Here is a 21,939-nt window from a genome sequence, read left to right as displayed (position 1 = left end):
TTATAGTATTGCACAGTTCGGTTATAAATTAAAAACGGACCCAATAGTTCTATCTTCCTCCCCTACCACCCTCAATTTCCAAGCCATCCCCTCCCATCCAGTTTGCAACACCCTTCGAGGGACTCAAACCCATGTCCGATCCAAGCAATAAAATTATTAACAGAGAATTTGGTAGATCACAAAAACAATATATAATTGGAGCAGTGGTGTGGGGATTTTGCTGTAAAGAATGGCGGTTGTGTCTATAGTATCTATACATCTATCCATCAGGGCAGGATAGGGAAAGAGTTCAGATTCATTGAGGTAGATCCAGAGTTTCCACATAAGTAGATAAAAGTGCTCAGTGCAATAGTCCTGGTGATCAAATATTCTTAGGCCTTATGCCAGTTATAAGATTTACTCGCACTAGTGGCTTTGGTGATGGTATAGCACAACTGAGCACAGCCGAGCTTCAAGGTCTTCAACATCAAGGTCAGAGCAATATATGGTCAGCACAATAGGTCAACACAATATAAGATCTACACAGTTGAGGTCGACACAAATGAGAAAGCTAACTACCAAAAAGGGCAGCCATGGTGAATCAGGCAATGATGGATATCCAGCGGTGATAGTGGTGGGGACAAACGGCGGCGGCAGTCCAAACCCGGGATCCATAATACATAACAAATTGTGGAGATAACGGCTGGTAACCGCCGTTCAGCTGCCACTCGACATGGCAATGACTCATCAAAGGGTTCCCTTGTTGCTGGCAGCAGCCGACCAGTCAGCACTCTGCAAGATGGGAACAGCTGGCAGGCCCAATCTTTTATTTAAAATTACAAAAATGGAAGATGCAAAACAAAAGCTGTTGAAATGGTAGTATGTTTGCAACCAATACCAAATCTTTAACAATTTAAACTATTTTTGATCAGAAGTATATAGGTAGAAATACTGCTAAAATGTTCTTTGGCATACTAATGGAGGATTAGTGTGGGTGTTTCATTGCATACTTGGGAATGTAAGACTTAACTCAAAATACCCTATGCTATATAGGCAACATAAAAAAAAGTGTACAGAAACTACAGGGTCCACAAAGGCTAAAATAAATAATATACCTTTTATTATCTATAAATCAATGTAACTTAACACTTGGTATGTCCCAACAGTGTTTATTGACCAATTCAAGAACCAAAAGTCCACCATTAATTGCCCTGCAGTTTCCTCATGATGGGGCTGTCAGGCGGCGCATTGGTGAAAATGCTTCCTACCAACACATGAGTTCCCCAGAGAGTGTGACGAATAACTTTACAGCAGCCAAGGTCTTCTACAGAGAATCCGAGATGACGGTAGCATTCATCCGTTTCAAAAAGGGTATTGTTTGTATAAGGGCCAAAGAACTGAAAGAAGACAAAGGGAAACATGGGAAATGTTTATGATGACCACCTTAAATATCCTTCCGTACAGCAGATATAATACATTTAAAGTCCAAGCTTACATGTTTTAATTCTTGTACATTATTTAATTCTTGTATGGCTCATATGGAGTAACATCTCTAAAGGAAATGGATCTTAAAGCATGACATAGCAACCTAAATTCAATAGTTTTAAAGATGTTATAAAACAAAAGCAAATCAACATGGCCAACTCTTTAAGAATTCTATGCAGAATTCAGAATTTAAGAATACTCTGTGGGGAAATACAGGAATTCCCTATTTCTCTCCAAGATTAAATGTAGCCCTTTAATTCCTTTCTGCAAGTATTGCTAGCAACAAAATGCTCCTAAGGTGTATAATAAAAAGCAGATCAAGAAATCAATCAACAGCACACTGTAGTGGTTTCTACAATAAAACAGTCAACGTTCATCATTAGAAGTAACCAGAGAAAAGCACATCTATGTTAAATAAAGAAACACAGGATGTTCTAATCCTTTGTTTTTGGCATGCCCAAGTCTCCCTAAGAATTTACATCTAGGATGTAAAGACCCTTGGATGGGGCCTGAGGAAACAATATTACTAGACAATGGTTAATATGATAGAAATAATACTGATCAGTAGTTCTTGAAAAATGTTCATTCAGAGCATCTCTCATACCTATCATATGGCATATGGCACTTTATCACTGCTACTTATTTCCATGATACAGCACTTTATGAAACCTGTCCCCACTGGGTTGCTTTTAATTACTCTGATTTTATCTGCTTGGATTTTAATGTATTTGTCCATTATTTTATTTTGTGTATTGTTGGAATGTTTTAAGTTTATGTTAAATATGTTGTTGTTGTTCGGGCTTGTCCCTGTTGTGAGCCGCCCCGAGTCCCTTCGGGGAGATGGGGCGGGATATAAAAATAAAGTTTATTATTATTTATTATTATCATTTCCAACACATCTACACTGCATCTACACTGTAGAGTGCATCTACACTGTAGAATTAATGAAGTTTGACACCACTCTAATTGCTATGTCTTAATACTATAGAATCCTGGGAACTGTTGTTTTACAGGGTCTTTAGCCTTCTCTGCCAAAGAGTGCTGCTGTCTCACCAAACTACAGCTTCTAGGCTTCCATGACATTGGAGACATGGAAGTTAAAGTTGTGTTAAACTGCATTACTACAGTGTGCATGTGCTATAGATCTAAAAATGGTGTAAAATGGTGTTACTGCAGTGTGCATGCACTATAGATCTAAAAAACCAATTTATGGAGAGGAGAAATAGATAGCGTGTGAACGTATTGCAGTGTGGCATAGACCAGGGAGAGGACCACTGAAATACCTATTTTACTTAGCTGGGCCTTTGAAATTTAAGTAGTTATGCCAGACAAATCTTTCTAATGTTTTGAATTTTTAATTGTGTTTTAATGTGCTTTTAATTGCTGTAAATTAGTGTTTAAACCCAATGTGTGGAAACCTTGTGCTGGCTGAACTACTGACCTGAAGGTTGCCAATTCGAATCTGTGAGAAGGATGAGCTCCTGTCTGTCAGCTCTAGCTTGTGGGGACATGAGAGAAGCCTCTCAGCTAACACATCCAGGAATCCCCTGGGCAATGTTTTTGTAGACGGCCAATTCTCTCACACCAGAAGCGAGTTGCAGTATGTTCTCAAGTTGCTTCTGACATGATAAAAAAGTGTTTATAATGGAACTTTATTTAATGTTTTTATAAATATTGTATGATATAGGTTTTTAAATGTGATGTGAGCAACTTTGGGGTCCACTGTGTGAGAAAATTGGAATATAAATACAAATTAAAAAAAATATTCTCAGCTAAAGCTTGCTGAGAATTTTCTAGTCAAATCTACTTCATCCTAATTTGCACAAGTTCCCTTTTATTTTTATAAAAACAAAAAGGGGGCTGGGAGAATCATGTGTACTATTTTGAGTTCCATGGAAAGAAAATAGGACACAAACATAATAACTACAAACATATAAATTAAAATGAACAAGAAGAAATGGATCTGCATTATTTTGCTTCATTAAATTCTACATGTTGCAGCTGTGATTATGGTTGCTATGAAAGAAAATAAAGTATCTATAAATGGAGGACATTCTGCAAACTAATTTAGGCATGTCCATGAATGATTTTTAAGTGGAACAAGAAGAAAACAACCAGAGATACTCACAGCCAATCCTGAAGTTGGGTCAATGAAATCTGCCCAATAGCCTTCTGCACATAAAGCATAGCAAATTTCCTTGGCACCATTAATGAACTAAGAAGAGAGGAAATATAAAGATGCTAAATAAAATGTAATTCTACTAAATATTTCTTTTATTTTTCCTGCACAAAATCAAAGGAATAGTAAGCATGGCTCTGGCAAAAAAAAGTTGAATGACAGTACTAAGAGGATTAAAATTAATAACCTGTATAGAGATACCATGGTCACATGAAGCTTAGAAGAAATTCTTTGTGCTCGTCAGTAAAGGATTAATAGTTTTGTACAACTGGGATAATATAATTGCTTTGATTGCTCAAGTGAATTGGAGTGTCATACTTGTTAACCTCTTTCTCGTTTAAAACCTTTTTTTTTTAAAGGCAAGAACTACATCTATTTTCTTTACTTTTATCTACTTTCCTAATGCCTAAGATTTGTTTCGTAGGGCACATATATATTTCCTAGTAAATCACATATCTGTTCCACTATGACAACAAGATCATTTTTCAAAATCCGTACCAAATACATTTTTTGAAAGTAGATGCAAAAACGCTGAAACTTAGTTGTTGCTACGGCTAAGACTCTCAGCAAAAGCATTTATATACTACCCTTTACATGGTACTAAAAGAAACGACATCTGATGTATCAAGAAAATATCTAATAAACTGACCAATATGCTTTTGGAAAAGCTGATTTATCATCTAGGACTCAGTAAGAGGAAAGGTAGTGTGATCAACAGTTTAGCTAGAAGACTTTTCAAGCCAAAATATGAAGAAATCTTGTGTCCTTTTGCAGTAGTCTCTAATTCAGGCATGGGCAAACTTCGGCCCTCCAGGTGCTTTGGACTTCAATTCTCACAATTTGTAATGGCCGGTTGTTAGGAATTGTGGGAGGTGAAGTCCAAAACACCTGTAGGGCTGAAGTTTGCCCATGCCTGCTCTAACTCATCATGGTTTAATGTCATACCTGAAATGGGGTACTATTGTTAGACAGCTATGGAGGAGATTTAATCTGGAGGTTTCAACCAAATACGTCTAAAAATACACTGCAAATCAGTTTTGGTATTAGTTAAATACAGTAACTCCCTCCAAAGTTGACAGCCATAGTTTAGACCACATGTGTCTAATTCAAAGGCTGTGCCCCAAATCTGGCTCATTATGTCTTTTTATGTGGCCCTCCAGATGCTGGACTACAACTTCTGCATTCCTCATCAATAGACATAATGACTAGAGTTGATGGAAGTTGTAATACAGTAACCTCTGGAAGGCTGCAGTTTGTTCTGTTTAGTCAGGATAGTAATGTTTGAATTTAGATACAAGGCTTGTGGATATGATGCCTGACTTTAAAATGTCCTTTAACCTTTCCCGCAACCTCAGAGCCACAAGTGCTGTTGGATTGCAAATTCGATTATCCCTAATCTATATGGTGGATAATCAAAAGTGATGGGAGTTGTTGTTCCATAACATCTGGGGAGCCAAACTGGGTAAAAGCTAATGAGCACCCAACACGATGTAAAATAAAATATGGTTGGTCCTCTGTATTCACAGATTCTCCATTCATGGATTCAGTGGCCCTTTGAAAGCAATCATAAGGCTGATGCGGCCCTTGGTGAAAATGAGTTGGACAGGCCTGATCTAGATGAAGGAGGAAGTCACAGTTCATCAGAGCTTTCCAAGTTTGATCACAATGAAAAGAGGACACCAAATAAAGTGTTTGCATGGGAAAAAGGTTTTAGCATCTCATGTTATTAAAGTAGGAGATGATGACCCAAGCTGAGCCATTCTACTGTTGAGCTTCAACAATCATCTTAAAGAACAATTGGGTGAATGAAAATGGGCTGTAACCCATGGTTAAGGCAAAAAAGAATACTTAAGTAGCAACACTTCTATCTCAATATTGCAACCAAGTATTGAGACTGTTACTTAAAACTAATTCTTAACCTGGACAACAGTAAACCCACTGAATCAATGGCATTGGCTTATTCAGCCACTGAGTCAATACATTTACTCATGTTGAGCAGCAGTTGGATTGAGGCCTACATAATTTGACATCATTAGAGTAAATAAATATACACACACTTATATACATTTAATCTCATTTTAGCAACTATCATAATCTTTGCTAGTACAACTATCCAATACCCATGAATATGGATTTTAATTGGGATTTCTTAACCTTTACATGATATCATGTGCATCTCTCTGTTTATTTGGGATCAATGCATCCTGTCATTTCTCCCCTGAAGCATGTAATCTGAACAGCCACACGCCATATCATATAACTAGGGGACTGCTTCAAATTATGATGAGCCATCCTAAAACAGTTTTAAATTCAGGGCAGACCTATTTCTTTCAAGTAGCCTAAAGCTCACAGGTCTAATCATCTGTCTACTGCAATTCCACATTAAGTCAAAGGAATGCCAGTAAACAATGACAGACAAACATTTCTTATGTCCTGGGCCCTTTTGATCCTGAATTCCTACCATCACTCAACAACCACTCAAGCCGATGTTAATTAAAACAACTTGAGTGTTTCAAGATAGCAACACCTTCCTTTGCTCTGCCACTAACTCTCATTACTTTATCCCAACTCTCTCATGTTAAGTTAGTTCTCCTGAACTTGTTTCAGATCCTCCACAATGAAAACAAACAGTCTATTCTATTGTGGATTTGCTGTTAGTAACCTTTAGGCCAGGAGGTTATGCCTACCATCCCAACACCCCTAGGGTTAATATATTAGAAATGACAGGAAGGTGCTCCAGGAAGGAGGAGGACAATTACGGCATAATTAGACCAGATTACAATGGCACAGACTAACAGACCATGACTAACATAGAGACGAGGACAGGCCACAATGGAGTTTTACTCTGCATACACTTTTTCACTGTGATAATTGAATACTACATGTTCGTCAACGCCAGATAAGCTTAAACAACTGGAAAGTTATTTGCCAATGCAAAAGCTTTCAAATGGAGGTAAAGGAAATGTCTTCTGGCTGATGCTGACTTAAAAAAATACTACTATTTGATCTTTATCACAAAATGATTCAAAATGAAAAGGAGAAGCAGAAATTCAAGAATGCAAAAAAAAAAAAGAGTCTAGGTTGTAAACACTAAATTTTAAAATGTAAAAAGTACTAGGAAAATAGCAATTGCATGGAGAATATTATGCAGTAAACACTGACATCTGTTGAAATAGAAATAAATACTGGCTTCTTAAAATTAACTTGGATGTTTTAAAACATGATGCCCTCTAGTGGCAATTCCACTTCTAGTAGCCTAGGCAAAGTGACAAAACTGGAATAATTTAAGGCAAGTACAAACAGGTTTTTTTTGGGGGGGGGGGGGGTCAAAACACAGTCTTAATAACTACAACAATGAACTAGTGAGCCTTACATTTTCTATTAGAACTTCTCGTTCATTTTCTACTTCTTCATTCCACGCAGTCATATCATTTGCAGTTTTCTGGGTTACGGTTAATACTGTCAGATTATTGGAAGCTATGTCTGGAAACAGTAACTCAAAATCTGGAAAAAAAAAGAAACACATAAAACAATTTAGCTAGCTCCTGCACTTTTTTACGTCCCTCTTCATTTTTTAAGAGACTTGAGTTAAAACATTCAATAGTTAGCACAAATAATATAGATTTACTTCCGAAAAAGAGTTGCCTGATTGCTAGACTAAGTGTTCTCTTCATATAGAAAAGTATACTATTTTTTTAAAAGGACAGACAAATGTTGATTGAATCAAATACTTAATAACCTTAAAGATATCAAAAGTACTCTTCCCATATATTCTAAATTTTACAAAGACATTTAAAAATAAGGAAAGGGGGTCTGGTCCATACCTCTGCGCAACAGTTCTGGGCATGCTTGTATTGCACATTCCACCTTTGCGGTTTCAAAGTAAGTCTTCATATTATTTACCTCTTGCTTACAAGAAGCATTGCTGTTCTGAATAAAAAAATATTTTTCAGATGTGCATCCCTGGTGGCACAGTGTGTTAAAGCGCTGAGCTGCTGAACTTGTGGACCAAAAGGTCCCAGGTTCAAATCCCGAGAGTGGAATGAGCGCCCGCTGTTAGCCCCAGCTCCTGCCAACCTAGCAGTTTGAAAACATGCAAATGTGAGTAGATCAATAGGTACTGCTCCGGCGGGAAGGTAATGGCGCTTCATGCAGTCATGCCAGCCACATGACCTGGAGACGCCGGCTCTTCGGCTTAGAAATGGAGATGAGCACCAACCCCCCAGAGTCAGTCACGACTAGACTTAACGTCAGGGGAAACCTTTACCTTTTTTTATCAATACACAATAGCTACTCTTTCTGTAGCGTGCCTTGAAATCATTTCAGATGTATGGTGACCCTAAGGCAAACCTATCACTGCATTTTCTTGGCAGAGTTTTTTCAGAGAGGTTTGCCCTTCTCTGGGGCTGAGTGTGTGACCAGTGGGCTTTTGTGGCCAAGTAGGAAACTTAACTCTGGTCAAACCACTACACAACACTGTCTATCCATAATACAGTATTTGGTATAAGATTTTATATATTCATCTTTGTAATTTTGAAGCAAATGAATAAGCACTGTAATTTTGGGGGCAGTTCTGTTATCCACTATACATAATTTCAAGTCTATTATTGTACTTTACTAATCACCGAAAGCCTGATCCCAGAGACAACTTTTTACTTTCCTTGGGAAGGCTAGAAGGGCACAAATCCCTTTACATATTGCCAAGTGGGATAAAGCTGAAAGATTATACATGCTTACAAGGACTTTGGGACAGATATGTCTACAACTGCACTTGCTGGATTTCTAGCAAATCTGAAAAATAGCACTTAATGTTGTCACATCTAGCTACCAGTAGTTTAATTCCATAAGTATTATACTACTGGAAACTAGGAGGAAATAAGAAAGGATGTCATACTTTGCTATTGACCTGTATTCATATGAGAGAAGTGGGTAACTTGTTACTTTCCAGATGTTTTGGATGAGTTCCCGAAAGCTGCAACCAGTGAGACAAAAGGAAGTTGTTCAAAACAATTGGAGCATCTTACATAACTTGGTGACTTGGGACCAACGTTTCCTCAAAATAAGTACCCAACCATGACAATTTCTAATGAGTATTTTTCCTTAACCTGGTCCTGTCTTATTTCAGCACTGTTACTCTTAATTACATAGCTGCATAATACGAGAGTCACTGGTCCAAAATCTGACCTAAGCTACCTTGAAAGATGTGTTTATAGTTAATATGATATGCATTAGAAAAGCACAAAACTATAGGAATGTATCCTTGTGACCTTATATAATCCACAGAGAAGATAACACTTTGTCTCCACAAGCTGGGATTCCTGTCTGGCCCTAGCAATGGGCCAGAGGACTGTGGATATATTGAGTTTAATGACACAGTGGGACTTACACATTGTTGTGCCATGCACCAGAATAAACTTTAGCAGTGGTGAACACTATTTCCAGACATCATTTCAAAACTGACTTCCCGTGGGTCTCATCTGGCCTTGGCGTGTTTACCTGGAAGTCGTTGATGTACTGTGCCATTACAAATTCATGCCGCTCACTTGCCAAGGGCTCCACTAAAATGTCAGGCAATTTTTTATGAACTTGTCTTGTCTTTGGAAACGTTGTTCCATTTAGGTGGCAGTCAAAACCAATGTTTCCTGGGAGCTGAAATCTCTGGTCCTGGGGACCAAAAGGTCCCATTACTTCATCTGGCCACACTGTTCTTGGACCTGTTCAAAAGAAAAATTCAGTGTTATTTTAAAGCAACTTTATATTTGTTTTCAAGAGACAACCCTTTCAGAATGACAATGCATAAAGCTAAATACTATAGCTAAACTAAATAACCAAGAATATAAGCCCCATGGATCTCAATGGTATTCAGTTCTGAACATATGCTTGGAACTGGAGTTTAAATACATTAGGAGATAAACAAATTAAAGTACAGTAGTGTCTCACTTATCCAACATTCGCTAATCCAACATTCTGGATTATCCAACGCAGTCTGCTTTTTAGTGGTCAATGTTTTTGTAGTCAATCTTTTCAATACATTGTGATGTTTTGGTGCTAAATTCGTAAATACAGTAATTACTACATAACATTGCTGTGTATTGAACTGCCTTTTCTGTAAAAATTTGTTGTAAAACATGATGTTTTGGTGCTTAATTTGTAAAATCATAATGTAATTTGATGTTTAATAGGCTTTTCCTTAATCCCTCATTATCCAACATATTCGCTTATCCAACGTTCTGCCGGCCTGTTTACGTTGGATAAGTGAGACTCTACTGTATCTATAATTTCCCATCCCAGAAAGTTGATTTTTAGATGTTAAGGAATGTGAAATTTTGAGGAAATTTCCTTACATATGTCAGGAGGTGTAGCAGCAACAGAAGGCTCATCTGAGCCAGAGGATCCTGCTGTGGAAAAAGCCTTGGGAGTTACAACCCTTCTAACCAAAGAATAAAATCCTGGTAGGTACGACACCAGTCTAGATCTGTTACAAAGGACCTACAGAGAACACAAAGAGAACTGAATGTAGCAGAGGTGCATAACAGAATGACATTTTTTCCATAAGGAGAGAAATATCCATTAGTTGCATTTTGAATCTTAGTTCTCTGTAGTATCAGTCTAAAAATATAAATTTTAGATGCCTTTTTTTGCATATTGGAATGTTGGAACAGTATTTGGCCTGCAATTAAAATGCTGCCTGTTATGTAAATAGCATTTTTATTGGGAAAAAAAGCCAAAACATATGGAATGGAGTCAAACGTCTGGTAAGCAGAACATAATAAAAGAAACTGTCAATATGTGTGCCTCTTCTCTCTTCTGGCTAGGCGAATTCAGCAGAGCACACAAACAATTTAGTTACAACAGTTTATCTGGCAACACATTTTCTTTTGCAAAGCTGGCAGAAGATAGATGTTAGTGTTTGGCGATTCTGTACAAGGGTAAGACAGTCGATCCCCATTCCCATGCAATTTGTACCTTAATCACACCCGTTGGAAACTAATGACAATAAACTACAAAAAAATCTTAGAAAGACAAACTTAGTGGAAAAAAAATTGCTTCTTGAACCTTTCTTCCTGCAAGTGGACTCAGATGTACAATATCATCTTAATGTAGTTAATAGTTATATTCTGAAGCCTAATCACAAAGCTTTTACTTGCTGTGCTAAAAATAATGTATTTATTTATTTATTTTTTAGGAGAGATTTCTATGCTGCCTTTCTCCAGGTGGACTCAAGGCAGTTAACATCATCTTAAAATATTTGCTTGTCACTGTGCTCCACTTGCATATACATATATCCCAAATCTTTCTTTCCTAAAATAATCTCTACTACATAATTTCTACTCTCCCTAGTTATGTGGATGTTTTTTTACTTACACCCAATGCAGTGGCAAACAGAACTACTAGGACCCTGATTTGCTTCATGCAGCATCATAGTAAAAGGCACCCATTTCATATTTAATCCAGCTGCTCATCTGATGAGAAAAATGGCAATTGTATATAGATTAACATGAAGAACGTTTAGCAGGAACTAAAGCTTATAGGGATTTTTTTTGTGTTCTTAGTTGTTCTAATTTTTTTTCAGCCACAAACAGCTTTATTCACCGCATGACAGTCAATGTCTTAAATGTAAGTAAAAGGTAAAGTTTAAAGGTTTTCCCTTGAAATTAAGTCTAGTCATGTCCGACTCTAGGGGGTGGTGCTCATTTCCATTTCTAAGCCGAAGAGCTGGCATTGTCCATAGACCCCTCCTAGGTCATGTGGCCGGCATGATAGCATGGAGCGTCGTTACCTTCCCGCTGGAGCGGTACATATTGATCTACTCACATTTGCATGTTTTTGATCTGCTAGGTTGGCAGAAGCTGGGGCTAACAGCGGGAGCTCATTCCACTCCCTGGATTCGAATCGCCGACCTTTCAGTCAGCAAGTCCAGCAGCTCAGTGGTTTACTCCGCTGTGCCACCAGAGGCCTCATTTTAAATGTAGTGTCTGAAATAAAGTCCATACTTATTTCATTTATTTCATTTGTCTGTCACCTTTTTCCCAGAGTGGGACTTTTGTTGGTTTCCAGATAGAGTCAATTAAAAAGGCTTCACATTGAAATTGGGAAAAAAATTAAGGTCAACTACCCCCAAAAGTATTTCCCTTGACACACACACACCCCAGTAAGACGTTCCCCTACTTACACATGAAAAGCCTACTGAAACAAAACCCTTTTTTTGCTGGTAAAAGTACTGTAGGGAGAGAATCAGGCTAGCCTCCTGTTTAAAGACATTTGAGAGGGTAGGAGCAGCCACTAAAAAGCCTCTCTTGCATCCTTACCAAGTGAGAATGTAATAGTGGTGGGGCCGAGAGAAAGTCTCTCCCTGTAGATCTTAGACCTATGGAAGGTTTATATGGGAGGATACGTTTTTTCTGGCACCAGCACTCTGAAATGTGCCTGGAAACAAACGGGGAGCCAAAGAAGCTGTTTTAACAAAGGGGTTAAACATTCCCCATAACTGGCCCTTGTCAGTGTTCTGAAAGTCTGAACCTGCTGAAATTTCCAAACACTTTCCAAAGGCAGCCCCACATAGAGAGCCTTACTGTCGCCCAAATAGGATGCTATCGAAACAACTGTCCCTGCAGTCAGACCTGATGGCTCAAGGAATGGGTGCAGCTGCCACACTAGTTTTAGTTCTGCAAATGCACTCCTGGCCACTGCTGAATTTTGGTCATCTGGATTCAGAGCGGAGATCAAACCAAGCTGCAAGTTATAAATTTCCGACGACTGTAACCTTATCAAGCACAGGCAGTGTCCCTATTCCCTGATATGACTTTCAACTGTCCAGAAGCACTTCTGTCTTGTCTGGATTAAGTTTCAATTTTTGTTTGCCATCATCCAGTCCATTACTGACCGCAGACACTGGTTCATCCAACAAGCCTTGAAGGCAGGAGGTCACATGCTGCAGAACGTTGCCCAAAACTGGAATAGCAGATACTGACACATAATTATTCAGAGGGTTGCAATCCAGGGAAGGCTTCTTAAATAATGGCCTCACCATAGTCTCTTTTAGGCAAGATGGAAACTTCCTTTGCTATGAGGCAGTGCAAACACAGTATGATGTATGTAACTTTGATAATTACTGCTATTTAAAATAAAATGGCACACTGATGCTGTCATGAGACGTGTTATTTCTTCAAAACGGTCAGATTTATAAGGCCTTTAAAAAGAGACAAAAAGAGCATAGTGCCTAAGATCTTGCAAATACACTTTTTCATTTTGTATCATTTTTTAAACTTTAAGCTTGTGGAGGCTGGAACTATTTTATCTATTTTCTGGAAAGAATTTAGAAAAGTTTCCAAAGTTTCCAAAGAAAAAGTTGACAATCTCGCAAAAGTTGGGGATTATAATTCAAACATACAGATCTTTGCTTTAGATTCTGGAATATGGAGCATTGCTTCTTAAGCTATCAGATGTGGTAGACAAGTAGCCCAATTCCCCCCAACGCTTCAAAAAGCACAACAGTGTCCGTTGGCTACTGAAAATCCCATTTTTCTTTCTTTCTTGAAAATTCTTGGCAAGATTGATAGAAACTGTCTTTTTACCTATTGCACAAGCAGGGTTTTAGAGCCAAATTTGCACTTTTATAATGCTCTCATAGAATCATAGAGTTGGAAGAGACCTTGTGGGCCATCCAATCCACCCTCCAGCCAAGATGCAGGAAAATCGCATGCAAAGCACCCCCGACAGATGGCCATCCAGCCTCTATTTAAAAGCTTTAGTGTTTTAAATTTAGGGATACAACAAGAGTATTAGGTATTTACACAGTAGTGATAAGACCCATTCATTTGCTTTCTTTATGGATAGTAATCTAATGTCTGGATACAGATATAGTTAATGAAGTAGGTGTGTTCATAGATAAATTTGAAAGAAAATTGGATACTAGAGTCAGAAATAAAATGGGAAAAATAGTAAAAGGTTCCTATGCTGAAAAAGAGCAGGTAACAATATTCAGCATTTTTTAATTCAAACCTAACAACATCCACAGGTGAAATATAACAACCAAACATGGTAACAGGAAGAAAAAACATGTTGAACCTTCTACAGACCACTAGAAGGCTCTTCCAAAATAAAGGAAAGGAAAATGATTCTTTCTTTCATTAACCTCTATCTTTCTTATGATTTTTGGTGGCTAAATGTATTAATCTATGCCAGTGGTTCTCAACCTGTGGGTCCCCAGATGTTTTGGCCTTCAACTCCCAGAAATCCTTACAGCTGGTAAACTGGCTGGGACTTCTGGGAATTGTAGGCCAAAACACATGGGGACCCACAGGTTGAGAACCATGATCTATGCTCTAATATGCTGGAGGGGACAGGTGAAACAGGCTTATCTGCTTTCTGCTTTACTGTTTGTAGAGGGAGTTTGGAGGTTACTGCTGTTTCTCTGTTGCAGACAGGCATACACAGCTATAGTAAGACTGACAACAGCCAAATCCCCATTTCCTCCAGTTTAGGTTTTGTTTGCTGCATTGTTTACAGTGGGCATGCTAACAAAAGTCTGTGTTTATCCACAGTTTATCCGTCCTCAAAATGCTGATGCTGCTAAAAAAAAAAACCTTCCCAGCTCGATAGAGGATACAGAGGAAAAGGGTGGGTGAATATGATTCTATATAACTGAGGGATGTGTCTGTGCTTCCGTAATGAACTAATACAGAACTCACCATTACATTTTTGCACTGGGAAAAACATATCTGTTCAGTTAAGGAGTACTGTATCATAAAATACTGATACATATAACAGTCTATGTGATTCCAATTCGGCCTTCAGCAGCTTGTGAATAAAGGAAGTACACAAGGTAATCTTCAGGTAAATTACTACACCCACAGCATAACAGTGGGAGTAGAAATACTTAAATATATATACACACACACACACTTATCTACACAGTCCTCTAAAATACAAATTTGTCTGTATCACTTACACTGGCCATGTCCATGGGGCTCTTTGTTTAAAGTTTCTTCCTGAAATAAAATAAAAAACCACATCAGAGTGACTGTTTGTGTAACACGTTGGGCTTGAACTGCAACCTCTTAAGGATCTTAGTAATGCTGTAATTCCACATGTTTATCTTGCTCCAAAGTGTGTCCAAACTGCTCTCTGAGGAGAACCTCCTCAGATAACCTGTACAACATAAATCAGGACAGTGATGCTTTTGCTTTGTAGCCTCTTGATAGAGAGGCAGCACATGATGCAAAGTGATGCAAGATCTCACTGATTAAAACAGAAGCTACAGTTTGTGCCAGGAATCTGGCCTTGTGCTTCTGAAAGTGCATCTACACTGTAGAATCAATGTAGTTTGACACCACTTTCACTGCCAAGGTACATTGCTATGGAATCTTGCCAGCACTCTTTAGCAAAGGAGGCTAAAGACCTTGTACAACTACAACTTCCACACCACACTCTTCAATCCCTGAATTCACACCTGGTTGTGTTTTGTGTCAATTAGTTTCTGGGCAAAGTACAAAGTGTTGTTTTGACCTTTAAAGTCCTACATGGTTTGGGTCCAGGTTACCAACAGGATCACATCCTCTTGCACAATTCGCCCTTTAGGACACTTAAGTCTTTTGGGGGACATTTGCTCCAATCAGCTAGAACCTGACTGCAACTGTCACACCGAGGATCTTTTCATCGGCCGCCCAAAGATTGTGGAATGAGATCCGACAACTAAATGAGATGTTGGAATTGAAGACGGAATTGAAAACCCATCTCTTTCAGCAGGCCTACCCAGTCAAATTTGAATCAGCTCTGAGTTTTGGATTTGCATTCCACTACTGCTGTATTTTGATCTTTGTACCTTGTGTTTCAATATATGTATTTTTGTGTGCATTTTATATTGATGTTTTGTCTGTGTTGTACCCCACCTTGAGCAGGTGGGTAACAAATAATAATAATGAACCCACAGTACACTATAATATATAATGTTCATGTTTGAGGTGCCACACGAATAATTTTATGTATTTGTTGCAAAGAACTAACACCTGTTTGGCCAGCATCTTTGAAAACAACAGCTAAAAGAAGTAGTAGTAGTAGTAGTAGTAGTAGTAGTAGTGAAAACTATAGTAACAGGAAAAAAATGATGATGTTTGGTTGCTTGTTTTCACCCAGGGTATGTTGCAATGCATAACTAGGGATGATGAATTGAGGACTTCAACCTACAACCACATTTGTGAAACTATTATTACTTTTCCAAACAAAAACAGTCAAAAGCTCTATACCAGGGGTCCCCAAACTAAGGCCCGGGGGCCGGATGCGGCCCTCCAAGGTCATTTACCTGGCCCCCGCCCTCAGTTTTATAATATAATATTTTAATATCATTTTAATAATATATTGTATTTACATATAATATTGATAATAATATTATAATGTTATACAATATAATACTAATACCATATAATAATATTAATTATATGTTATATATTACATATAATATTAAAGTATAGTGGTATCGTTCAATATAGTAATATATAATGCTAATATTGTGCTATGCTAATAATATAATACATATTGTATGTACATACAGCTGCTCTGAGTCCCCTTCAGGGTGAGAAGGGCGGGATATAAATGTAATAAATAAATGTAGTAAATGAATAAATAAATAATTTTAGACTTAGGCTCGCCCAAAGTCTGAAATGACTTGAAGACACACAACAACAACAATCCTAATTCACTTGACTATCTCATTGGCCAGAAGCAGGCCCACATTTCCCATTGAAATCCTGATAGGTTTATGCTGGTTACAATTGTTTTCATTTTTAAATATTGTATTGTTCTTTCATTGTTGTTGTTTTGCACTACAAATAAGACATGTGCAGTGTGCATAGGAATTTGTCCGTTTTTTTTCCAAATGATAATTCGGCCCCTCCACAGTCTGAAGGATTGTGAAACGGCCCTCTGCTTTAAAAGTTTGAGGACCCCTGCTCTATACTGTAGCAATGCTGCCCTTTACTCTACAAGATCTGGGACCTCCCCTTTGACTCAGGCTGCTGCCCTCAGCATGTTTATCAAATCTGACTATCTTCTGAATAAAGAGAACACCATTAGCTTATTTTGACAGAAATGCCAACGTTTACAATGAAGCAACACCACCGCCTGCAATTCTGTACACTAGGGCTTTACACAGACTGAAAAACAGAGAGGGCTCTTATACCTTTAGTGTGACAACAAGCAGGTAATGCTTGCCTAACAAACATTTAACAAGATTATGGATAAAGACCTAGATAATAAATATGAGCTACATTTGTTCAATGACAACAGCAGCAAGGAAATTGTTTACTCAGACTGATATGCGGACAGCAGAAGATTGGATTGTTAAAGTTGCTGAGTTAACTCAATTTGTCAGAATAACATGGATCTTAAAGGAAAAATGAAGATTTTACTGAAAGATTGGAAGCTATTTGTGGACTTTCCAAGCAAGAATAGTAACAATTCAATAATCTCTGCCAGTATTTGTGTGTATATATCTACATATATAAAAGTCAAAGTATGTTATGCTTGTTTGTTCTGCAAAGACTCTTATGGATCTGGAACAGATTTAAAATACTTGGTGGCATTTTAACTAAAAAAACCAACCCTAAAAATGGTTAAAATGTATTTAATTTTATTTATTTCATATGGATACCACCTGGGTGGGACCCAAGTCAGCTTTAAGAAAGAGTTAATTTTAAAAAGTTTCAAAATAGGACAAATAAAAACATCTTAGTAAAAAAAAAATCAAATGCTGCATAAACGATAAAGAAATGATGCAATGGAAGCGCAAATATATATGGAATACAACCTCTTATCAAGGAAGAGGAAGTTATGTTATCCCACTCCAGCCCTTTCTACAGTTGAATAAATCCCACATTTTCTGCTTTGAACTGGAATATATGGCAGTGTGGACTCAGATAACCCAGTTCAAAGCATATATTGTGGGATTTTCTGCCTTGATATTCTGGATTATATGGCTGTGTGGAAGGGCCATCTGTGTGTTTACTGTGTAGAATTTGGCCCCTTCCACACAGCTGAATAAAATCCCACATTATCTGCTTTGAACTGGATTATATGTCAATGTGGACTCAGATAACCCAGTTCAAAGCATATATTGTGGGATTTTCTGCCTTGATATTCTGGGTTATATTGCTGTGTGGAAGGGCCCCTTGTGTTTCCCCTTAGTGTTGCTTTATAAGCGTGAACCTTTTTGGGTGAATTTATAAAACATTTAAAAAATAAATGAGGCAAATGTCTGTAAAACCAGTGGTTCTCGACCTGTGGGTCCCTAGGTGTTTTGGCCTACAACGCCCAGAAATCCCAGCCAGTTTACCAGCTACAGTAGAGTCTCACTTATCCAACATAAACGGGCTGGCAGAATGTTGGATAAGCGAATATGTTGGATAATAAGGAGGGATTAAGGAAAAGCCTATTAAACATCAAATTAGGTTACGAATTTACAAATTAAGCACCAAAACATCATGTTATACAACACATTTGATAGAAAAAGTAGTTCAATACGCAGTAATGCTATGTAGTAATTACTGTATTTATGAATTTAGCACCAAAATATCATGATGTATTGAAAACATTGACTACAAAAATGTGTTGGATAATCCAGAACGTTGGATAAGCGAGTGTTGGATAAGTGAGACTCTACTGTATTAGGATTTCTGGGAGTTGAAGGCCAAAAACATCTGGGGACCCCAGGTTGAGAACCACTGGTTTAAACAAAAATGATTGGAAAGGAAAGCAGGGAAGAGTCAGTTTCACCTCCAGTGGGGCCCCTTTCACACAGCTGAATAAAATCCCACATTATCTGCTATGAACTGGAATACAGTAGTCTCTCGCTTATCCAACATAAACGGGCCAGCAGAATGTTAGACAAGCAAAAAATGTTGTATAATAAAGAGGGATTAAGGAAACGTCTATTGAACGCCAACTTACATTATGATTTTACAAATTAGGCACCAAAACATCATATTTTACAACAAATTGACAGAAAAAGCAGTTCAATACATGGTAATGTTACATAGTAATTACTGTATTTCCGAATTTAGCACCAAAATATAGCAATGTATTGAAAACATTGACTACAAAAACACTGACTACTAAAAGGCAGACTGCTTTGGATAATACAGAATGTTGGATAAGAGAGACTCTACTATATATGGCAATGTGGACTCAGATAACCCAGTTCAAAGCAGATATTCTGGGTTACATGGCTGTGTGAAAGGGCCCTAAATTAAATGAGTCTACATTATAATATATATACAGTAGAGTCTCACTTATCCAACATCCGCTTATCCAATGTTCTGGATTATCCAACTCAGTTTGCCTCCTGCCCCGATCCACAGCTGTTTCTCTAGACAGCAAGGACTGAACTTAATTTCCAATAATGTTGCTACTGTAAGTTCTTTTTATGCAATTCTATCTTTATTTGTAGTCAATCTGTTAGTAGCCAATGTTTTTGTAGTCAATATTTTCAATATATTGTGATGTTTTGGTGCTGAATTCATAAATACAGTCATTACTACATAATGTTACCATGTTTTGGACTGTTTTTACTGTCGATTTGTTGTAAAACATGATGTCTTTGGTGCTTAATTTGTAAAATTATAACGTAATTTGATGTTTAATAGGCTTTTCCGTAATCCATCCATATTATCCAACATTTTCGCTTATCCAACGTTCTGCTGGCCCGTTTGTTGGATAAGTGAGACTCTACTGTACATACAGATATATGATGTCGTTTCAGGGCACATCCACAGTCATGTAACCCAGAATATCAAGGCAGAAAATCCCACATTATTTGCTTTGAACTGGGATACATGGCAGTGTGGACTCAGGCCCCTTCCACACAGCTGAACAAAATCCCACATTATCTACTTTGATCTGGGAAACATGGCAGTGTGGACTCTGACAACCCATTTCAAAGCAGATATTGTGGGATTTCCTGCCTTGATATTCTGGGTTATATGGCTGCGTGGAAGGGCCCCTAGACTGCATTAGATGGCAGTGCAAAGGGGGAACTATTGTGATTCAAGGCGATTCACACAGAAAAGTTATAGCAGTTCGATACCACGCTAATGAGTCTTGAGGTTTGTGGGTTGCTGTGACACCAGGGCTTCCCAAGAGAGGCAGGTAAACATCTCACCAAACTGCCCCTCACAGAATCTCATAGCATTGAGCCAGGGCAGTTAATGCAGTGTCAAAGTGAGACAATTCGGTCGTGTGGATACAAGCCGGGACCCATATAGAGAAAAGGGGGACTGCTTTCTGGGGAGACCCTCCAGAAGCTTACCTTCCTCTTTCCTGTTGTGTTCCTTCCTGTAAAATGGCCATCCAGGCGCCCCAATCGAGCCCTGAATTGGCCCATCGGCGGAGGGGAGGGGAGAGCACCGCACGGTTGAGGAGCAGGCAAGATCAATCAAACTGCCTGATGAGAGCGCAGGCGCAGAGATCGCGGAAGGAGCCGAATCATCGCCAGGGAGAGCGAATCGAGGTCGGCACCATCGATCGGAGGCGGCCGGGACTGTTATTACTGTATCAGAGTCCTTACAGTCACGTGGTAGCGCGTCCCAACAGTGAGCTCCAGATTTTTATGGACTTCAACTCCCAGAAGCCCTCGCAAGGTTGGCCAATGGCCAGGAATTCTGGGAGCTGAAGTCCAAAACTTCTAGGGGACCAATGGTATCGAATGCCACACCCCCTTTGGCAAGGGAAAGCATGAATTACATACAACTCCCAGGGGCTTTCAACACAGTCCTAAATCCCAGAATATCAAGGCAGGAAATCCCACAATATCTGCTTTGAACTGGGCTATCTGCGTCTAAACTGCCATATATCCAAATTCAAAGCAGAAATGTGGGATTTTATTCAGCTCTGTGGAAGGGCCCCTCAGTATGCCCAGTATATAGTCATGACAATCATTGTCTCAGAAGAAAGCCGTACTAAATTCAGTCGGGCTTACTTCCAGGCAGATGTATCTAGGGCCCCTTCCACACAGCTGTATAAAACCCACATTGAACTGGATTATATGGCAGTGTGGACTCAGCTATCCCAGTTCAAAGCAGATATTGTGGGATTTTCTGCCTTGATATTCTGGGTTATAGGGCTGTGTGGAAGGGCCCTAGGGTTGCAACCATGCTGGGGAGCCATAGGCCCCTTCTACACTGCCATGCAAAGCAGATAATCCACATGATCTGCTTTGAACTGGATTATGTAAATCCACACTTCCATATAATCCAGTTCAAAGCAGACCATCTGGATTTCTCATGGCAGTGTAGAAGGGACCATAAAAGAAAACGAATACAAACACATATGAATTGTTTTAGTTTTATTTTATACCACATAATCAGATCAGAATATGTGAAATCCTGGATGACAGTTCTTCCTTTTGAAACAGCCCATGTTTTGGACTTTTTAAAATGAGTATCATTTTTAAAACTTGAAAAGTGCCTACAGTTTATTTTTCATAAAAGGAATTCAATTGATAAATAATAGCATTATATGTAGAAGTAATATTTGAAATAGATAAAATATACTAATATGATTATATTTTAGTATGGTTTTGGTTCTTTTGGTAAAGGAGAAAGAAGTATTCTACGCTTAATCATGATCTGGCAAGTAGTAACTGAGACCCCTTCCACACAACTGTATCAAATCTTAATTGCCTTTATTTAGTGTTAAATTTATATTAACTGTTATACTCGTATAAGTTATTTAAGTTTTATTGTTGGCTTCTTTTGTTTGTTATTAAGTTTTAGAGTTAGGTTGCTTTTATATGGTTTGTCCTGATCTAATTCTGTTTTGAATGTTTTTCCCTCTTTGGCATTGAATGTTTGCCATACATACAAATTTTATCAATATTTGTATGTATGTATTTTTATCCTTTACAATTTAGCTTGTAAATCGCCTAGAGCATCTTGGATGGAGGGAGATTAATAAATAATTAGACGACGATGATGATGATGATGATGATGATGATGATGATGATGATGATGATGATGATGATACATGTTGAAAACCACCCTGAGTTCCTTTGGGGAGACAGGGTGGTCTACAAATAAAGTTTTATTATTTTTATTATTGGGTTGTGGTGGATTTTCTGAGCTGTATGGCCATGTTCCAGAAGCATTCTTTCCTGATGTTTCCCTTGCAACAAATGCTACATTCAGCAAAGGACAAGAGGGACCCTCTCACTTCTGCAGGAGTCTACCGTATAGCATGCAGCTGTAGACAAGTCTACATAGGGACCACCAAACGCAACAGCATTGCCCAAACACGAATCAAGGAAC

At 38.3% G+C, this 21,939-nt stretch overlaps 1 protein-coding gene across 3 annotated transcripts; it reads right to left on the bottom strand.

The window, feature by feature from the left end:
- Nucleotides 1-1,077: 1,077 nt before the first annotated feature.
- mmadhc (metabolism of cobalamin associated D) lies at nt 1,078-20,080 on the bottom strand. Of its 3 annotated transcripts, XM_003225469.3 has the most exons (8): nt 19,944-20,074; nt 14,595-14,634; nt 9,988-10,132; nt 9,140-9,357; nt 7,468-7,573; nt 7,017-7,147; nt 3,593-3,679; nt 1,078-1,376 (listed from the first exon to the last, which is right to left on the bottom strand). In XM_003225469.3, the coding sequence occupies exons 2-8, from the start codon at nt 14,607-14,609 to the stop codon at nt 1,182-1,184; spliced, it is 897 nt and encodes a 298-aa protein (XP_003225517.2). In that variant the 5' UTR covers nt 14,610-14,634; nt 19,944-20,074; the 3' UTR covers nt 1,078-1,181. The 3 variants fall into 3 exon arrangements, with proteins under 3 accessions (XP_003225517.2, XP_008116045.2, XP_062822323.1); XM_008117838.3 differs by lacking the exon at nt 9,988-10,132 and having other exon boundaries at nt 19,944-20,080; XM_062966253.1 differs by lacking the exon at nt 14,595-14,634 and having other exon boundaries at nt 19,944-20,069.
- Nucleotides 20,081-21,939: the final 1,859 nt, after the last annotated feature.

The sequence above is a fragment of the Anolis carolinensis genome, chromosome 1, assembly GCF_035594765.1.
Source record: "Anolis carolinensis isolate JA03-04 chromosome 1, rAnoCar3.1.pri, whole genome shotgun sequence".
Classification (NCBI taxonomy): domain Eukaryota; kingdom Metazoa; phylum Chordata; class Lepidosauria; order Squamata; family Dactyloidae; genus Anolis; species Anolis carolinensis.
Note: the sequence above shows the minus strand (reverse complement) of the source record. Positions and strands in the feature narration are given on the sequence as shown.